The sequence below is a fragment of the Scyliorhinus torazame genome, chromosome 22 (assembly GCF_047496885.1).
Source record: "Scyliorhinus torazame isolate Kashiwa2021f chromosome 22, sScyTor2.1, whole genome shotgun sequence".
Lineage (NCBI taxonomy): Eukaryota > Metazoa > Chordata > Chondrichthyes > Carcharhiniformes > Scyliorhinidae > Scyliorhinus > Scyliorhinus torazame.
In genome coordinates this window covers 98,893,051-98,910,716 of record NC_092728.1, presented here as the reverse complement: position 1 = coordinate 98,910,716, position 17,666 = coordinate 98,893,051, and the positions used below count along the sequence as shown (strand labels likewise).

The 17,666-nt window shown below is 50.1% G+C and overlaps 1 protein-coding gene across 8 annotated transcripts in view; it reads right to left on the bottom strand.

The window, feature by feature from the left end:
* The window catches only part of LOC140399264 (dynamin-1), a 309,201-nt gene that overhangs the window by 138,254 nt on the left and 153,281 nt on the right, over positions 1–17,666 (bottom strand). For 5 of the 8 annotated variants that reach the window (XM_072488710.1, XM_072488715.1, XM_072488711.1 and 2 more), the window contains exons 13-15: positions 17,183–17,234; positions 14,191–14,202; positions 8,537–8,650 (exon numbers count right to left, since the gene is read on the bottom strand). In XM_072488710.1, the coding sequence (XP_072344811.1) occupies positions 8,537–8,650; positions 14,191–14,202; positions 17,183–17,234 (178 nt within the window). The remainder of the gene's footprint in view (positions 1–8,536; positions 8,651–14,190; positions 14,203–17,182; positions 17,235–17,666) is intronic. The other 3 variants (XM_072488714.1, XM_072488716.1, XM_072488717.1) reach the window with 1 other exon arrangement.

Genomic DNA, 17,666 nt, shown 5'->3' with positions numbered 1-17,666 from the left:
TGGGAGATGAGGGGAGGCAATGACTTTCCTTGTGGGATCCTGCCTCTCCTTCCCCCACTGAAGAAACCTTCAGACTTACCACAAGAACCGTCTCAATCATCAGGCCGTCTGCACACTCACTTCTGCCGACTGGGAAAACAGCACCATCTCACAGGTTACCACTGCACTGGGATCCTGATTTACACACGTTTACCAGGCCTCCGCCTGCTTCAGAACGGGTACCTCAACAGCTTGCCGGTTAACACCGTAAGCAGCCACTTCAAGGCCAAGAAATATCAATTGTTGTTAAGTAAACACAAACTCAGATCAGTCAGAGTTTAATTGGTGTTTGGTGATGGGATTTTGAAGATTGTAACGGGTACGTGAATTTCAAACTCCAACCCAATGGCGGGTTTTGTTTCATTACAAACCAAAGAGGAAGAATTTTGGGTTGGGACCCCGATGCCAAGGTTAAATGGGGCCAATGTCACCCAATAGCGATTTTCTCTGAATTGGCCAATTAGAGGTCAGAGGGTGGGCTCAACATCCAATTAAGAATGGATGGTTGCCTCTTAGAGCTGAAGGACCAATAGGAAGCTTCCAGCAAGGAAGTTGTGGCAGGCTGCCCTTTTAAGGTTAGAGAGAGAGAGGGAGAGAGAGGGAGAGGATGCCTCAATTTTGAGGTGACCTCCCTCCAACTATTTTAAACTTTGAAACAAAACAAAAATGAAATCAGCAATCAAGCTACCATTATGGAACGAGCTTCAATCTACATGACAGCCTGTGGCGTACTGGCCTTCTGATTGGCTGCCGGGTAAACTCTCCGCTGATAGGAGGCCTCAAGTGGCACTTAAAAGCCCTTAATTAGCTGCCCACTGCTTGCAGGCAGGTAGCCCTGCCAGTCCCTATCCCACCTCTTGGAAAGTGGCCTGGGTGCTGCATCATGCCAAGCTTTTGAGCCTAGCTTCCTCCGGCCGGGCAAAAAGCCTGCCCCAGGTGTCAGCCTTAGTAGAATTCCCACCTCGGAATGAGAAGGTTTTGGGGGCAGCCCCACCCCTAAAGACTTGAGTATATAATCCGGCCTCGCACTTCGGTGCAGCACTGATGGACGGCTGCACTGTCCGAGGAGTTGCCTTCGCAATGGACATTAAACCGAGGCCCGGGCTGCCACTTGGCCAGATGAAAAAGATACCATTGGCACTATTTCGAAGAGGAGCAGGGAAATGCTTCCTTGTGCTCCAGCCAATAATTATCTCCTGTCCAAAATTTAGGGATCCCTCAAGCCAATGTGAAATGTGAAAGGTTGAATACTGTTACCTGCAACCACTAGATGGAGCAAGAGACATCTACAGGCATCACTGTGTCTATAGATGTTCAGTATTTGAACACATGGACCATTATAGAGGCCAAAACACTAGATACTGAGTAAATATTACTGATGGAGTCCATCTCAAGTTAAATTTTTGATGAAGAGGTAAATTGCTTTCAATTTTTAAAAAAACATTAGACTCAAGTTTTAGTCTTTGGGTGCAATTTAACTTTAGAAAAGTCAGTTCTGGGAGGAAATCAAAGGCTTGACCCTGCGATCTAAACTTTTTATTTTGGCCCTCGTTGGGGGGGTGGGGTGGGGGTGGGGGGGTGGGGGAGGGTGGGGGGGTGGGGGAGGGTGGGGGGGTGGGGGAGGGTGGGGGGGTGGGGGGGGGGTGGGGTGGGGGTGTGGGGTGGGGGGGGTGTGGGGGGGTTGTGGGGGGGGTGTGGGGGTGTGTGGGGGGGTGGGGGGGTGGGGGGTGTGTGGGTGGGGGGGGAAGATTTCCCCCCCCCACCCACCCACCCCGCACAAACCAGCAGGGTGCCCGTGGAGCCCAATCCCCGACGTGGGCAAAATGCCAGCCTCACACCTTGGCAATGCCACCTGGACACCTTGGCAGTACCGCACATGGCATTGAGGTCAGTCCTTGTGGCTTCAAATCCTAATCTCTGGATGTGAAACACGGACACAGCAACGTCTGTGACTGTTTGCAGTTCATGTGGTTTCTGCTCCTTGCACACCACAGCCCTGCGCCCTCTTAGGCTCTGACTGCCCTGCAAAACGAGGATGGTGATGCGCGGCTGTGCCCTATTAACATGAGCACCCAGGAGAAGTGGGGGGGTCACACAATAACGAGGGCAACTGGAGCAGACACTTCGACAAAACGGAAAGATTTGGACTGTGACGTAGGGTCCACGATCAGAGGGCATATCCTCCCACATGTTCCAAAATACGTGCTTGTTAGGTGAATTGGACCTTCTGAAATCTCCCTCTGAGTACCTGAACATGCGCCGGAGTGTGGCGACTAGGGGCTTTTCACAGCAACTTCATTGCAGTGTTAGTGTAAGCCTACTTGTCATAATATACACCAGTATATCATGGTGCAGACACACACTGATGGACACACAGCGGGACCAATCAACACACACAACACCGCAGCCAATCACCAGTTAGAGCACATGCACTATAAAGACAGGGAACATTAGAGCTCCCGCTCATTCGAGCTGCAACCTCCGAGTAGGACAGAGCTCACAGCCTGCAGCACAGATCTTCATTATGTGCTGAGTGCATCGACTGGTTAGGACAAGGCATAGGTCTTTAGTTCAATCTAATATCGTGTTAACCCACAGTGAAAGTATGTTCAACAGTTTCTGACTTAATAAAATAGTGTTGCACTATTTTAAGTGTTGGTGGCCTGTATGTGTTCCACAGATCCAGAGCACCCAACACATCACTTGTGACAGTAAAGATTATTTTATTAAAAAATAATCTCAAAGTAGGGGTCGCCCATTTAAGACAGAGATGAGGAGGAATTTCTTCTCTCGAAGGGTAGTGAATCTGTGGAATTCTTTACCACAAGGGGTTGCAGAGGCTGGGTTATTGAGTATGTTCGAGGCGGAGATAGATATTTTTAATCAATAACTGTTATGGGGAAAAGGCAGGAAAGTGGAGTTAAAGATTATATCTGGGGCGGGATTCTCCCCTACCCGGAGAGGCGGGGGGTCCCAGCGGGACGGAGTGACGTGAACCACTCCGGCGTCGGGCCGCCCCAAAGGTGCGGATTTTGCCGCACCTTTAGGGGCCAAGCCCTCACCTTTAGGGGCTAGGCCCGCGCCGGAGTGGTTGTCATCCCACCGGCTGGCATGGAAGGCCTTTGGCGCCATGCTAGCCGGGGCCGAAGGGACTCCGCCGGCCGGCGGAAGTCCGCACATGTGCGGGAGCGTCAGCGACTGCTGACGACATCCCCGTGCATGCGCGGGGTGGGGGGGGGTCACCTACGCGTCAGCCATCGCGGAGACCTACACGGCCAACGCGTAGTAAAAGAGTGCCCCCACGGCACAGGCCCGCCTGTGGATCGGTGGGCCCCGATCGCGGGCCAGGACACCTTGGGGGCACCCCCCGGGGCCAGATCGCCCCGCCCCCCCCCCCCCCCCCCCCAGGACCCCTCTCGCGCTGCCTGGTCCCTCCGGTAAGGGAGGTGGTTTAATTCACGCCAGCGGGACCGGCATTACAGCAGCGGGACTTCGGCCCATCGCGGGCCGGAGAATCGCCGGGGGGGGGGGGGGGGGGGGCCGCGGACCGGCGCGGCGCGATTCCCGCCCCCACCGAATCTCCAGTGCCGGAGAATTCGGCGGCCGGCGGGGACGGGATTCACGCCACCCCCCGGCGATTCTCCGGCCCGGCGGGGGGTCGGAGAATCCCGCCCCAGATCTTCACATCAGATCGGTCATGATCTCATTGAATGGCTGAGCAGACTCGATGGGCCGAATGGTTGACTTCTGCTCCTGCATCTCATGGTCACTCCGGACTGCAGTTCAGAAATTCATTGGATGGTCGCAGCATAGAAGGAGGCCATTCAACCAGTCACGCCTGTGCCAGCTGTCCGCAAGAGCAACCCATCTCCTCCCACTCCTGTGGACTTTTCCCTGTCTGAATTATTTTCTCCTCCGATAATTCCCTTTTGAAGACCTTGGATAAACTTGCCCCCACCAGACTCTCGGGCAGTGCAGTCCAGATCCAATCATCACAACAACAACAAAAACTTGTATTTAACTAGCAGTTTTAACTGCGTACGGCATCCAGAGACGCTTCACCGGAGCGTGAACAGACAAAAATATAACACTGAAGGAAACATTAGGACTGTGACCAAAATCTTGGTCAAAAGTGGTAGGTTTAAAGAGGAGGGGGAGTGAGGAAAAGGTTAGGCAGCCAAAAGGTCAGTCAGGGTCCTCAGTGCAAGCATGAAGCCTCCGAGATCTACAAGGTTACAATGAAGCAAACCATTGTGTCAATACATTCGACACTACGTCCCTCAGAACAGTACAATGCTCTCATGGATTGTATTGTAACCAACATTTATAACAAATATTGCACCATTTTTCTTCACAAGTTAGCAGTAAAACACAGTTCAATATGGGGTATTGTCAAAATATATAAAAGTTATTAACCCAACATATTGTCAAAAGCTGATATTAGCACACATAGGAAGGAACAAAGCAGTATTGAACCATACCCTGAAATGGAATAAAATAACTGTGCAGGGTTGATCAAAGAATCTCCACAAAACATTGACTTTGTTCCTGATGTTAAAATGAAAGACAGCAATGTGTAAATGGCTCAGATTTCTCACAGTTTGATTTTTAAAAATACTTCGTATTGTCCCAACATCTTACGTTGATGTAGCACTTTTAACATATTAGGTACTTCACAAGAGCATTATCTGACACTGAGCCGCATAAGGAGACATTAAGACTGGCGTCCCATACAGGACAATAACTATTCTTAAAATATTTTATTCAAATGCTTTCTCAATTTTTTTGAACCATTGAAGTGTCCTTCAACTAAATATTAAAATCAATTCTCCACCTTGTAAATTAAGAATCGTGTTGAGCAACATTTCCTGAGCATGTATCTCCATTCAATGAAAGATCAGAAGCAGAGGGAAGAGTTGATTAATCAGAGATGGAGTGGATACAGGAACTTGCAATTGATTAAGGAGCGCACAGGCTTAAAAATGGGTAACTCAAAAACGTTATTGTTAGACTTTGTGAAGTCAACTTGTTTGACTTCATGCCGGCAGCTAACACTAACACTGAGACTGCAACTGCGCACGTGTAGGAGGTCATTCCCCTAGCGCTGCAGCACAAAGAAACCCGCCAGCGAACACATCAGTGCCAACCAGCAGTGTTATGTAATCAGTCAGGGTCTGGATAACCAACCATCAAACTTCAAAATGCTGGAAAATGCACTGAATAAAGTATCGATAAAAACATGTTCTGGAGAGAGGGCATGGTCCCAGATTCCTCCCCACAATATGTGTTGGACCTCACATTCCCTCTCACGTATCTGAGATTTCTTCCTCCAATACAACTGAGGAATCCTTGGATACATTCCCAGTTTAAGCTACATTAATCCTCTGTTGTGTGTTTAGTGGAACTCCTCATCTCCCAGGTCCATACCTTGGATTATTTGTTTTTACATTGGCAGCATTTTTCCAGATTATTTTGTGAGGTTGTCAATGGAAGGATTCAACTTGGGTCTGGACTGTGAAGGCATGTGGGAATATCGTATCGAGCCTCAGAGACGAGGCATAAGACGTCAATATATAATCGCTCAGCAGGTATTAAGTAGTGGAGGTGAATAAGGTTCTTGCACTGAGCTTGTTAAACTGCCTCCAAAAAGCTTGTTCTCCTCTTAGACCCCTCAACTTCCTGTAAAGTATATATCTCTCCATCTAAAGCTTCTACACCTGGGCTCCCTGGACACAATGTGCAAAAATAATGTTGCTGATATACCAGTCCTCGTTTTCAAACTTCACGACTCCACTCATTGCCTCCTTCAGCCTCCATGACCCTGAATTTCTCCCAAAGTCCAATTGTTACCCTTCATGCTCCCCCTCTGCTTAGCATCTCCCCTGGCAATGTCAAGACACCAACGGGTATGCTATGCAGCACCTATTAATGGAATAAAACCTACCAAGGAATTTCACAGGAGCATTGTGAAACAAAATATAAGGGGCTGTTAGATCTGATGATCAAAAGCTTGGTTAAAGGACTTCCGGTGACGGCAGGCGGGAGGCGGCCGCACAATGGAGAGTCCCCGCTCGGGAACGGCAATTTTGGGGCTTTAAGCCCGGTCCCAGGGTCCGCGGAGGCGGCAGAAGAAGGGAGAAGGCACGGAGGAGGCACTGAGAAGACACAGGAGGGAAAAAAAACCCAAAGAAAAATGTCAAGGGTGAGCAGAAAAACGGCCGAAAAAAAACAGCTGGAGATCCGTCGGGGAGTGGAAAGGTCATCGCGGGGTCACCAGTGTGGTGTTGGGTTCTCTGGTGCACAGATGAGCCAACACAGTTGTATTTGGTACAACTCTATTTTATTTTAACTCTTATATACAGTTTGTTCTGGATACTCTGCACGTGCTGTCTCCCTGAGTGTGTCGTGTAGCAGGTCTGTCCTGGTCCTCGTCTCCAGCTAATACTGACCACCAGGTGTCGTGTTTGTGCTTTTATATCTTTCTGTGATTGGTTGTGGTGTTGTGTGTTCTGATTTGTCTGTTGGTGTGTCTATCATGATGTGTGTGTTTGAATATCATGACAACCAGGAAAAATGGAGGCTGGAGCACCAGGGAAGGCCGCACTGCTTACGGCTGAAGAAATAACTAAGGTGATGGCTGCGAAATTTGAAAAGCAGTTGGCGCAGATTGCGAAATGCATGGAGACGGTGAGGAAGGAGATGAGGGAGTCTTTGAGTGTCTGGTGGAGGAGGCGGTTTCCCCGGTGAGGACGGAGGTGGCGAGCGCAGTGGCGGAGGTGCGAGAGCAAGGGGAGGCGCTGAAGGAAGTGGAGGAGACGGTATTGCAGCACGGTGATCAATTTGCCTCGATGGGGAAGGAGATGCGGAAGGTGATGGATACTAACAAGGATCTGCGAGGAAAAATGGAAGACCTGGAAAATAGATCCAGGCGACAGAACTTCGGATTGTGGGGCTGCCCGAAGGAGTTGAAGGACCGAAGCCAACTGAGTATTTTGCCGCGATGCTGGCAAAGCTACTGGGGGAGGGGGAGGACCCCTCCCGATATGAACTGGATCGGGCTCATCGGTCGTGGAGGCCTGTACCAAAGGCGAGTGAGCCGCCAAGGGCAGTGACTCTGTGCTTCCGCAGGTACAGGGTGAAGGAGAAGGTCCTGAGCTGGGCCAAGCAGAAGCGGGTGGTGCAGTGGGCTGGAGCTGGTATACGTGTATACCAGGACTTTACGGTGGAGCTGGCAAGGAGGCGGGCTGCCTTCAACCGGGTGAAGAGGGCACTGTACATTAGCAAGGTGCGGTGCGGCATTGTATATCCAGCGAAGCTGAGGGTGACTTACAAGCTCAGGGACTTTTATTTTGGAATGGCGGAAGCAGCGGAGGAGTTTGCGAAGGCAGAAGGACTGTGGCAGAACTGACAAACTGAGGAATGGCCATGTGTTGGGGGGGGAAGGAACCGAGGGTAGGGGGAGGAGTTTTACAAGAGGCAGTGGACGGGAGGAGCCGGAGACCTGGGGTTGGGTGGGGGGGGGGGGGGGAGGAGGGGGGGGAGCTGTGTAAGATTAAGGGTGACTACGGGTAATCCCTGATTTATTTTTGTCATTTGTTTATGTAAACATGCAGGTTGAGGTTTGGGGGTTGGTGGGTTGATGGGATCGTTGTTGTTATTATGGGGACTGACATATCTTGCTGATTATTGTTTATCATTGATGGATGTAAATGTGGGAGAAAATGTGAAAATGGAGGAGAATTTTAAAAAAAAATTATTTTAAAGCTTGGTTAAAGAGGCAGGTCTTAAGGAGGGAAGTGAACTTGAAAGGCTGGGAGGTGTGGAGAGGTAATTCCACAGCCGAACACCAAGGCAACTGAAGACGTGGTCACCAATGCTGGGGCGACTAAGCTCGGGGATTTTCAAGAGGCCAGAATTAAGAGCAGTGCAGATATCCCAGAGAGTTGTGGGCAGGGGGAACGTACAGAGATAGGGAGGGGCGAGGCAACGGAGCGATTGGAAAACAAATTAAGACGTTGCTTGACCAGGAGCCAATGTCCAGCTAGCACAGGGGTGCTAGGGAAACTGGACTTAGTCTGAGACTCACGGAGACATGGCCCAAATATGTGCTGGTTAGATGGCGGTTATGTGGTTAAGGGGATAGCACGGGCGAGTGGGCCTAGGTAGGGTCGGTGCAGACTCAATGGGCCGAGTGGCCTTCTGCACTGCAGGGATTCCACAGATTTCACCCCAATCTTTGTCCAATTGTTACACTTCCACCAGTCCTTCCTGCAATCCACAGACTTTTAAAAGCTTTTGCTTGGCATCACTTCCTGACCTACCTCACCATCTCTCCTGTCCCTTCCAGCCTTGGGGCGGTCCCACCCCGATGGACCTGTGCTCTGCCCCCACCCCACCCATACCACCAACCTAAGTTTCCCAAATTGAAAACAAAGCAAGAATTGCTCATCCCGACCGCCAGCACGTTTACAGAACGGGGGAAAGTGAAGGGACTGACCTCATCGTCCTTGTACCAGGAAAGATTCTCAGCAGTCAGCACAAACCAGTATTCCTTAGCCCCTCCTTTCATGATGCCGATGTTGTTGATGGTGAGCCAGCCCTTCCTGATCACCTGAAAGAAATATCAGCGAGAATTCATGAGGAAGCGGGAAAGCAGGTTAGTAACTATAATCTCTCACCGATAACACACAGTTTGGATTCACGCACATCATCTAATGTAAATCAAATATAGCAAGAGATTACAGTGGCTTCTGTGACAGGAAAAAATGGAACGTTGAAGATTATTTGAGGGTTATTGATGCGCAATCAAAAACGCGAGCGGAACTTGAGCAGTTTCTAATCATCACCCCTCCCCCCCCGAGGTCAACTTCCATCCTCAAGCTCGCACCCGCCATATTATTAAAAGGGCAGCAGGCGTCAGGTAGAGGAGGGCAAGAAAATATCCCCGCTGGACTAGCCCTCCCTTTAGGCGGCAAGGGGGGAGATGGGCCTCTGGGGTTTTCGGGGAATAATGGCCAAAATGTAAAGCTTTTGCATTGGGAAGGAACCATGTAGGTTTGTGCTTTTCCAGCGGAAGGTGTTAGGAGCTGGGACCAATACACCAGGAAATGTAGAGAAGGGACGGCCTATAAAAGCCTTTGCCCGATAAGCGCTCAGATTCACACCGACGGCAATCTTGAAAATCCGAGCGGGATAAAACAAGTGTCGCCGGGGCCCGTGGACTGTCAGCAAAACACAGGCGGCCCTGCCCCCGGCAAAGCCGCCTTGTCACTGACACTTTCACTGGGAGTCCACAAGAGCTTGGACAGGAAATCACAGAGAATCACCATCTCCAAAAAAAAAGATGGATGGACCAATTACCACAGCACGCACGCACATGTAAATTCACCCATTTAGATTTACAGTAATCTCAGCGCAGTACCAGAACCTAAAACAAAACACACAAACCCACTCCCCGTGGAATCACAAGGCATCAAGGGAAAGAGAGGAGGGGGGGGGGGCGATTACACCAGTCACACTCATGGCAGGCTAGAGCTAAATTAAAGGGAAGGATAGAAAACAACAAATAAAACGGCAACATGCAACAGGACAGAGGGTCAGGAGCCATAGACTATCAGCTCAAGCTACGTTACCAGACACACAAAACGCACGGTCAAGCAGATGTACATCTGGGTTCCGCCAGGAATTGAAATGCTGCAATACACCAGCTCTTTCTGACCAGGGAAACCTGGGGTTACCCCATCTCTGGATCTGTAAAGATTTAATCACCTGCTAATGCTCACATTCCGAGCATTGTCTGGCATCTTTGAATTTGTCTATATATGTGTTTCTGGAACAGACCTCTGCATTCACCTGAGGAAGGAGCAGCGCTCCGAAAGCTAGTGACATCGAAACAAACCTGTTGGACTTTAACCTGGTGTTGTAAGACTTCGTACTGTGACCAGGGAAAGGCAGGGTTTCAGCATTCAGTTAAACTCCACGAATCAATTAAAATATCCGTTGGTTGCCACCCACTTGCCAGCATTATCAAAGAGCAAAAATCTACTCGAGAAGGGCAATTCATCTTTGTTTTAACCCCAGAATACGTTGCCGATATACAAGTGAGTTGGCTTGTGCTACTGTGTGGGAGGCAACGGGAAGGGAGAGAGACACTCCTGTGTCACGGGAGGGTCCTTGCTCAATAAGCCTCACTGATGAAGCCACGGCTAATTAACACAAAATGACGGTAGTGGACAAAGACAAAATATCTTATTCTAGGACTGGTGGACTCATTGCTCAGAGCTTTGCAGATAGCTTCACCCTCCCTCTTGCACGCAAGAAATGAATAAGTTGCTCGGTAGCACAGACCACGAAAATCACTGAAAAGAGAGACATGTTGCTGAAGTTTTCCATCTCGTACTCATCAGGACAAATACAAAAATACCAAATTTGGAGCAACCACAACCATTTATACTGCAGGAGAGGTGTTGATTGGTTAGTAAGTTGACACTGATTTCTTTCTTCACGGCAGCACCTCAGCCAAAGTGGGAGTGTGCTAATAGCTACACTAACAATTTAAGATAATCAGTTAGCTCGGAACATGGCACATTTACGCTTGCTAGAAATTACGTACATTCTTCAGCAGGAACCTGGGGTGAAATTCTCCGGAAATGGCGCGATGTCCGCCGACTGGCGCCCAAAACGGCGCAAATCAGACGGGCATCGCGCCGCTCCAAAGGTGCAGAATGCTCCGCATCTTTGGGGGCCGAGCCCCAACCTTGAGGGGCTAGGTCGGCGCTGGACGAATTTCCGCCCCGCCAGCTGGCGGAAAAGGCCTTTGGTGCCCCGCCAGCTGGCGCGGAAATGATATCTCCGGGCGGCGCATGCGCGGGAGCGTCAGCGGCCGCTGACAGCTTCCCACGCATGCGCAGTGGAGGGAGTCTCTTCTGCCTCCGCCATGGTGGAGACCGTGGCGGAGGCGGGAGGGAAAGAGTGCCCCATGGCACAGGCCCACCCGCGGATCGGTGGGCCCCGATCGCGGGCCAGGCCACCGTGGGGGCACCCCCTGGGGCCAGATCGCCCCGCGCCCCCCAAGGACCCCGGAGCCCGCCCGCGCCGCCTTGTCCCGCCGGTAAGGTAGGTGGTTTAATTTACGCCGGAGGGACAGGCATTTTAGCGGCGGGACTTCGGCCCATCCGGGCCGGAGAATCGAGCGGGGGGCCCGCCAACCGGCGCGGTGCAATTCCCGCCCCCGCCGAATCTCCGGTGCCGTAGACTTCGGCAACCGGCGGGGGCGGGATTCACACCAGCCCCCGGCGATTCTCCGACCCGGCGGGGGGTCGGAGAATCTCGCCCCTGTTCTCTGCATACAAAAGGAACATGTTCAAGCCTTTCCTCTTGTTTGAATTACCCTGGAGCTTGGGGAGCCTATAGTTCCCGACAGAGGAGAATGCATTTCTCTCAGAGGGTCCTGGGTCATAGAAGATTCACAGAATCCCTACAGTGCAGAAGGAGGCCATTCAGCCCATCGTGGACCAACCCTCTGAAAGAGCACCTTACCTAGGTCCACACACCCACTTCATCCCCGCAACCCCACTTAATCTGCACATCTTTGGACTGTAGGAGGAAACTGGAGCACTCGGAGGAAACCCACACAGACACGGGGAGAAAGTGCAAACTCCACACAGACAGTCACCCTGGTTGGGATCAAACCTGGGTCCCTAGTGCTGTGAGGTAGCAGTGCTAAACACTGTGCCACAGTGCTGCCCTCAGGAACTGTCTGGAACTCTCTTCCTCAAAAGGCAGTGCAAGTAGAGTCTTTGATAACTTTCAAAGGCTGGGTTAGATAGGTTCTTGATTACCAAGGGGCTAAAAGATCAACGGGGGTAGGCGGGAATGTAGGGCTGAAGTTTCGATCAGCCATGGTCTTATTGAATGGCGGAGCAGGCTCGAGGGGCTGAGTGGTCTCCTCCTGCACCTAATTAACATATTCATACGCATGTTGCTTTCTCCATGGTGACGCCCCAGCCAGTCAGAATCCACTTGACAACCAATCAACATCCTGGTCTCACGCAGCATAAATTGCTGTGACTGTTTGAAATTTGGCATTCTTGCTTTTGTCCTGATGAGTGAGAGGCGAAAAACTTCGGCAGCCCTTCTCTCTTTTCAGCGCTATTTTTAAATAGCTCGGTAATGTCATGGGAAGGTGCTAACATTGGTGTTCTGCAAACGCCAGACCAGATGGACCATGGATCTCCTTCATGCAAACCCCATCTTGCCATTCCAAGAACAGAGGATTAGGAGGAGACCATTCAGCCCCTCAAGTCTATTCCACCAGTCATTTAGATCATGGTTGATCTGCGCCTCATCTCCATATCACTCAATATCTTTGCCAAACAAAAATCTAGCAATTGGTTCTTGGAATTTTCAATTGATCCCCAGAATCCAGAACCCATTGTGCATATTCCAACATTTCACTATCTGTGGTGCAAAGAAGTGTTTCCTGACTTCACTTCCAAATGGTCCCACTCTAATTTTTAAGATAGTTACCTCTTCCCTACTTTCCTTTTTTTTTTAAATTTAGAATACCCAATTCATTTTTTCCAATTAAGGGGCAATTTAGCGCGGCCAATCCACCTACCCTGCACATCTTATGGGTTGTGGGGGTGAAACCCACACAGACACGGGGGGAATGTGCAAACCCCACACGGACAGTGACCCAGAGCCGGGATCGAACCTGGGACCTCGGCGCCGTGAGGCAGCAGCGCTAACCACTGCGCCACCGTGCTGCCCTCTTCCCGACTTTCCTGGCCAGGGGCAATAGTTTTTTTTTTAAAAAGGTCAGCTCAGAATCTTAGAATCGTTACAGCACAGAAGACGGCCACCTGGCCCATCATGTCTGCGGCAGCTCCCTGAACAAAATTGCACCGAGCGCGATTCCAACACCTTCTGCCCATAACCCTGCATGTTCTTCCCAATTCACTCTAGAATCCCTCGGTTCAACCGGCTAAGCTTAAGGAATACAAATTAATTTTTGATAACAGTCTAGCAATTTAACCCTCGAAGCCCCAATATCACTTGGCGAATTTCCTCTGAACTCCCTCCTCGGCTAATCTGTTTTCCGGCACTCCAACGTCCAGGACTGAATGATGCAATTCCAAGGGGGGCCTCTGTAGAACTGAAGCAGCATTTCCTCACTTTTCCATTCCACCCAGCGTGAGGCAAAGGCCAGTGCAACATTAGCCAAGTTGAGGACTTCTATGCACCAGCTTTTAGTGTGTCGTGTCCATCAGCGGTGAGCAACCTGCGTCCCGGGGAGCCACCTGCGGTCCATCTGGGTTCGGAGTGCGACCATTTTGCTGACCGTTGCCCATGCGCAGGGTTGCAGATTCCGCTGATTTATGTCTGTGTGGTATTTTTTTCCCGACCGAATGACTGAAATGATTCGCACGCAAAGCGAGGGCGAGTGAAGTGAGGAGTGTGCTGATTGCTCACAACATTGATTGTGAGAGCCCTCTGCGGCCGAAGCATAAATATTTATTTTTGTTTTTACCATTTGAAGTTGATGATAATTCTATTAATATATTAATGGTTAAGCCTTTTCTAGAACTTAATATTTGGTCTGCATTAAATGTATTTAACCTTATTCATTGGGTCATGGTGAATGAACAAGCCCGATTAGAATCTTGCAGCCCACTGAGATGAAGGCGGGTCAATTGGGCGGCCCACTAACAGCTGGGTTGCCCACCAGTGGCGTCCATGGACACCTACGTTTGCCGTTCCGCCACACTAAGTCTTTCAACTAAGTTCCAATCTGTCTTTCTCTAATCCCCATCACGTGTTCACACATTGAACACCATCTGCCATAGGGTTGGCCACTTATCAAGCAGGTTCACCCATTGGTAAAATCCTGCTGCAATTTTCACAGTCGTGAGGAAGTGAACTGAAAGATATCAATTGAAATTAGTAATTGAAGGCAAGGTAGGTTGGGGGCGGTGGGGGGGTGGGGGTATTTTTCCATTTAGGCACGTCCCAGCTTGGTAATGCACCTGCCCAAAAACAAATGCTCACTTATCTGGCCATTCCCGCCCGAATCTCAAGTTTGGATAGTCCGTTCCACCCAGATGTAGCTCCAACACTTAACCTGCGTTTCCACAGCAACGATATACTCACCATAATTTCATCCTTCACAGAGTAACCATAGCAGATGTAAAGAAGACAAGCAGAAGAGTGGCAAGAGGAGAAAGGTTCAATAAAGAAAGGGAGAATATAAATGAGCCTGATTATTACGCTAGTACAATGGATGGCATTTGCTTACCGTACAATCCACTTACAGCAAATACAACACACCTACTCCTGGAGCTCATTCAAGCCACCAGAACTCATGGCTGTTTCAAGGCAGTGATTTATATACTGCTGTTGATTCGGAAAGTGAGCCGCACAAGAAACATTGGCGTTCATCTCTTGGCTCTTTTGTTCCCCAAAAAAATAGATCTGAAAGGCGCTCGCGATGATAAGTCTTTTTGTTTTAATAAATTTAGAGTATCCAATTCTTTTTTTTTTCCCAATCAAGGGGAAATCTAGCGTGGCCAATTCACCCACCCTGTGCAACTTTGGGTGGTGGGGGTGAGACCCGCGCAGACACGGGGAGAAACCCGCGATGAAAAATCTTAACCGGTAAAAATTTGAGATTTCATTGGCTCACTTCCAGAATTTCAGAAATTTGCAAGGAACTTTGGTTCAAATTTCCTGACTTGATTTTGCGTCAGCGGGTTCCATTTCAATGATTTTACTTTCTTGGAATGTCTCGCTTGAATGAGCTTCATTATCACAAACGTTACCTGGATGAGAAAATTAAAATGCAAAAGGCATACAAAGCAACCAAAAAACAAAACAAAAAATTAAGACCAGCACAAGTTGAATAAAGCTCTGACAAGGGGAAGGAGGCTGTAGAATTCATCTTCCAGGATTTGTTGGTAGGGAGCAATCTTTGCTTGCTAGAGTCCTCGTGAATGGCAGCCGAACGCAACACGTCTTTTCCTCAGGATATAAGAGGCTCTGGTTCCTGGTTTCAGGTAGACTAATCAGGGCCTCGTTCTGTAGATTCCACCCTCTCCCCCTTACACAGTCCAATCTGACCAACTCCCTTCTTCAGCATTCGGCAGTGACCTTCCACTTTACACTATTAGCAGCCCGGATAAAGACAAGCAGGCAGAGAGAGACCGAGAAAGAAACCAGCAACAAACTGGGCCACCAAGATTCACAAGACCTTTGTTGTTGCCTCTCTTCTGGCACCTCGTGGTGCGCCAGGCAGGCTTTCATCGGTTCCCACGGCGAAGGTTTTCCTGGAACAGGTGGCTGGTCTGTCGCCAGGGGCTTGGAACTTGAGGGGTGCCCATTCCACATCAAGCATGGCTGATCAGGAATCTCTCCCGTTCTTACCACCTGCCATTGGCTCACGTTGGAAGGGTTTTGCAGGTTGATGCTCAACCTCTTGGGCTGTGTTATGGCACTTGGCCATCAAGTCCTGGAGTGGGACCCGAACCTGGGGCAGAGGCAGGGACACTGCCCACCGCACCACTAGACCCCTGTATTCATTCCAAAACTTTGTCTGTAATTGAAAAATTTGAGAGGCTCGGGGATGGTCAGATAGGGATAGGGGCAGGGGCAGGCTATTTGACTCTCAAGGATGTGAAAGACCCAGGTTCAAACTTTCCTTAATTCAGTGGCCTGAGTACATCCTGGGCTGGTCTATCCATTCTCCAGCCAAGGTAATTTCACTCAAATCACACCCCGGCCAACGTCCAATTCCCCCCCCCCCCCGCCCCCTCCCCCTCCCCCATACTGGCTGCCTCGCAGCCATTGTATCGCTCAGAGTGTTAATTGGCTGGTGGTGAGACCTCTGCCCCTCACTCGGGAGAAAGTCCTGCCTCAGAGGACTGCCTGGTCATCACACTGGCCGTTAGCTCTCTAGTTCCAGCAGGGCTACAAGCTGCAGTGGGCAGGACTGGGACTGAAAGCAGTCCTCAGAGTCCAGGAGGAGGTAAACGTGGGAGTCTCGGGCAGCAATGGGGAGGTGAGGCCCAGAGGTTTGGGCAGATGGGGGTTGGGAACACCCAGAGGGGCCAAGCCTTGTGCGGGGGCTTCCGATATTGAAAGGTTCCCCTACCCGCCCCTTCCCACCCGAGGCCTGAGCAGGGTCACCCTTTGGGCTTCCCCTGCCCTGGAATTGTCCAGTCAGCCTGAAAATCGAGGCTGGGCATGAAATGGCCCTTAAATAAATAAATAAATAATCTTTATTGGCACAAGTAGGCTTACATTAACACTGCAATGAAGTTACTCTGAAAATCCCCTAATCGCCACATTCTGGCGCCTGTTCGGGTACACGGAGGGAGAATTCCGAATTCTCAGCTGGTACGGGAATTGATCCCGCGCTGCTGGCCTTGTTCTGCATCACAAACCAGCTGTCTAGCCCACTGAGCTAAATCAGCTTCAATGGTAATTAATTGGCCACTTAAAAGCCTCAACTGGGGCATGAATGGGGTGGGGGGGGGGGGGGAAGAGAGGGTCTAGGCTTTGCTCTTCCTACTATAAAGTTGCGGAGAGGTCGGGGCAGGCAGGAACCCAGTGAAAAGGCCTTCTGAAGAATTTTACAGCCATCCCCCTGCCTATGAACATGCCTGCAGGGGTTGTGGAAAATTCTAGCCATGGAGAAAGCTCTAAGAGGAACACCCTGAACCTGCACCTGATCGAAATCCATTGTCAATGCGTCAGGTGACGATGTCATCAGGTCAGAAAAGCATCAGGCGGGTTGGGCCGAGTGTAGTGACTCAACCCTCCCAAAGGCCAGACGTTGAACCAGGGACCCTTGCTAACCTGCATGGTCCAACGCATCACTCAATGGAGCAGGTGCCCCCTCTTCCACTGGGAAACCATTTCCTCCTGAAATATTACCATCAACGTACGTGATAGCCCACTCGTGGGCAGACGGCGTGCGATCCAAGATCTGCCCCATTTCAGGCCACTAAGTACCGGCATCAGTCCTTCAGGGACACGTTTTAAATTTGAAATTTAGCCTGGGCAGATCCAAGCCTTCCGTCCAATCACACACAATAGCCTGACTGTATCCTGAGAAACCAGTTGCGCCCGGTTACGGGTCGAATACCTGATTGCCAGCAGCCTTCTTCTTGCTCATTTGATTGCTCCTTGGTTGCGCACTGTAAAACAGCGAGAGAAGGATTGACATTTTCAGATTTCCGAAACAGTTAAAAGAGAAATAACCCATTGAATATTCACACAACCTGCTGAGGGATAGGAGAGGGCCACACCTTAGGATTACCTTAAAATACAGTTCATTGGCTTCTGGTCACTTCCCAATCAAGTGTCCAAAGGAGCTGATACATGGTGGGTGGGCTAGGGTCCCTCAAGTTTTTTAAAATTAATTCATGGGTTGTGGGTCACATTTGGGCCAGGGTTTATCACATCCCTAATTTTCCTTGGATTGAGTGTCTCGCTCGGCCATTTAAGCAACCATATTGCTGTGGGTCTGGAGTCACTCATAGGCCAGACCAAGTAAGGATGGCAAATCTCTACCACTATCGTTTCATGGGAATTTAATGGTCTCTGAATTCCAGGTTTTTATTGAATTC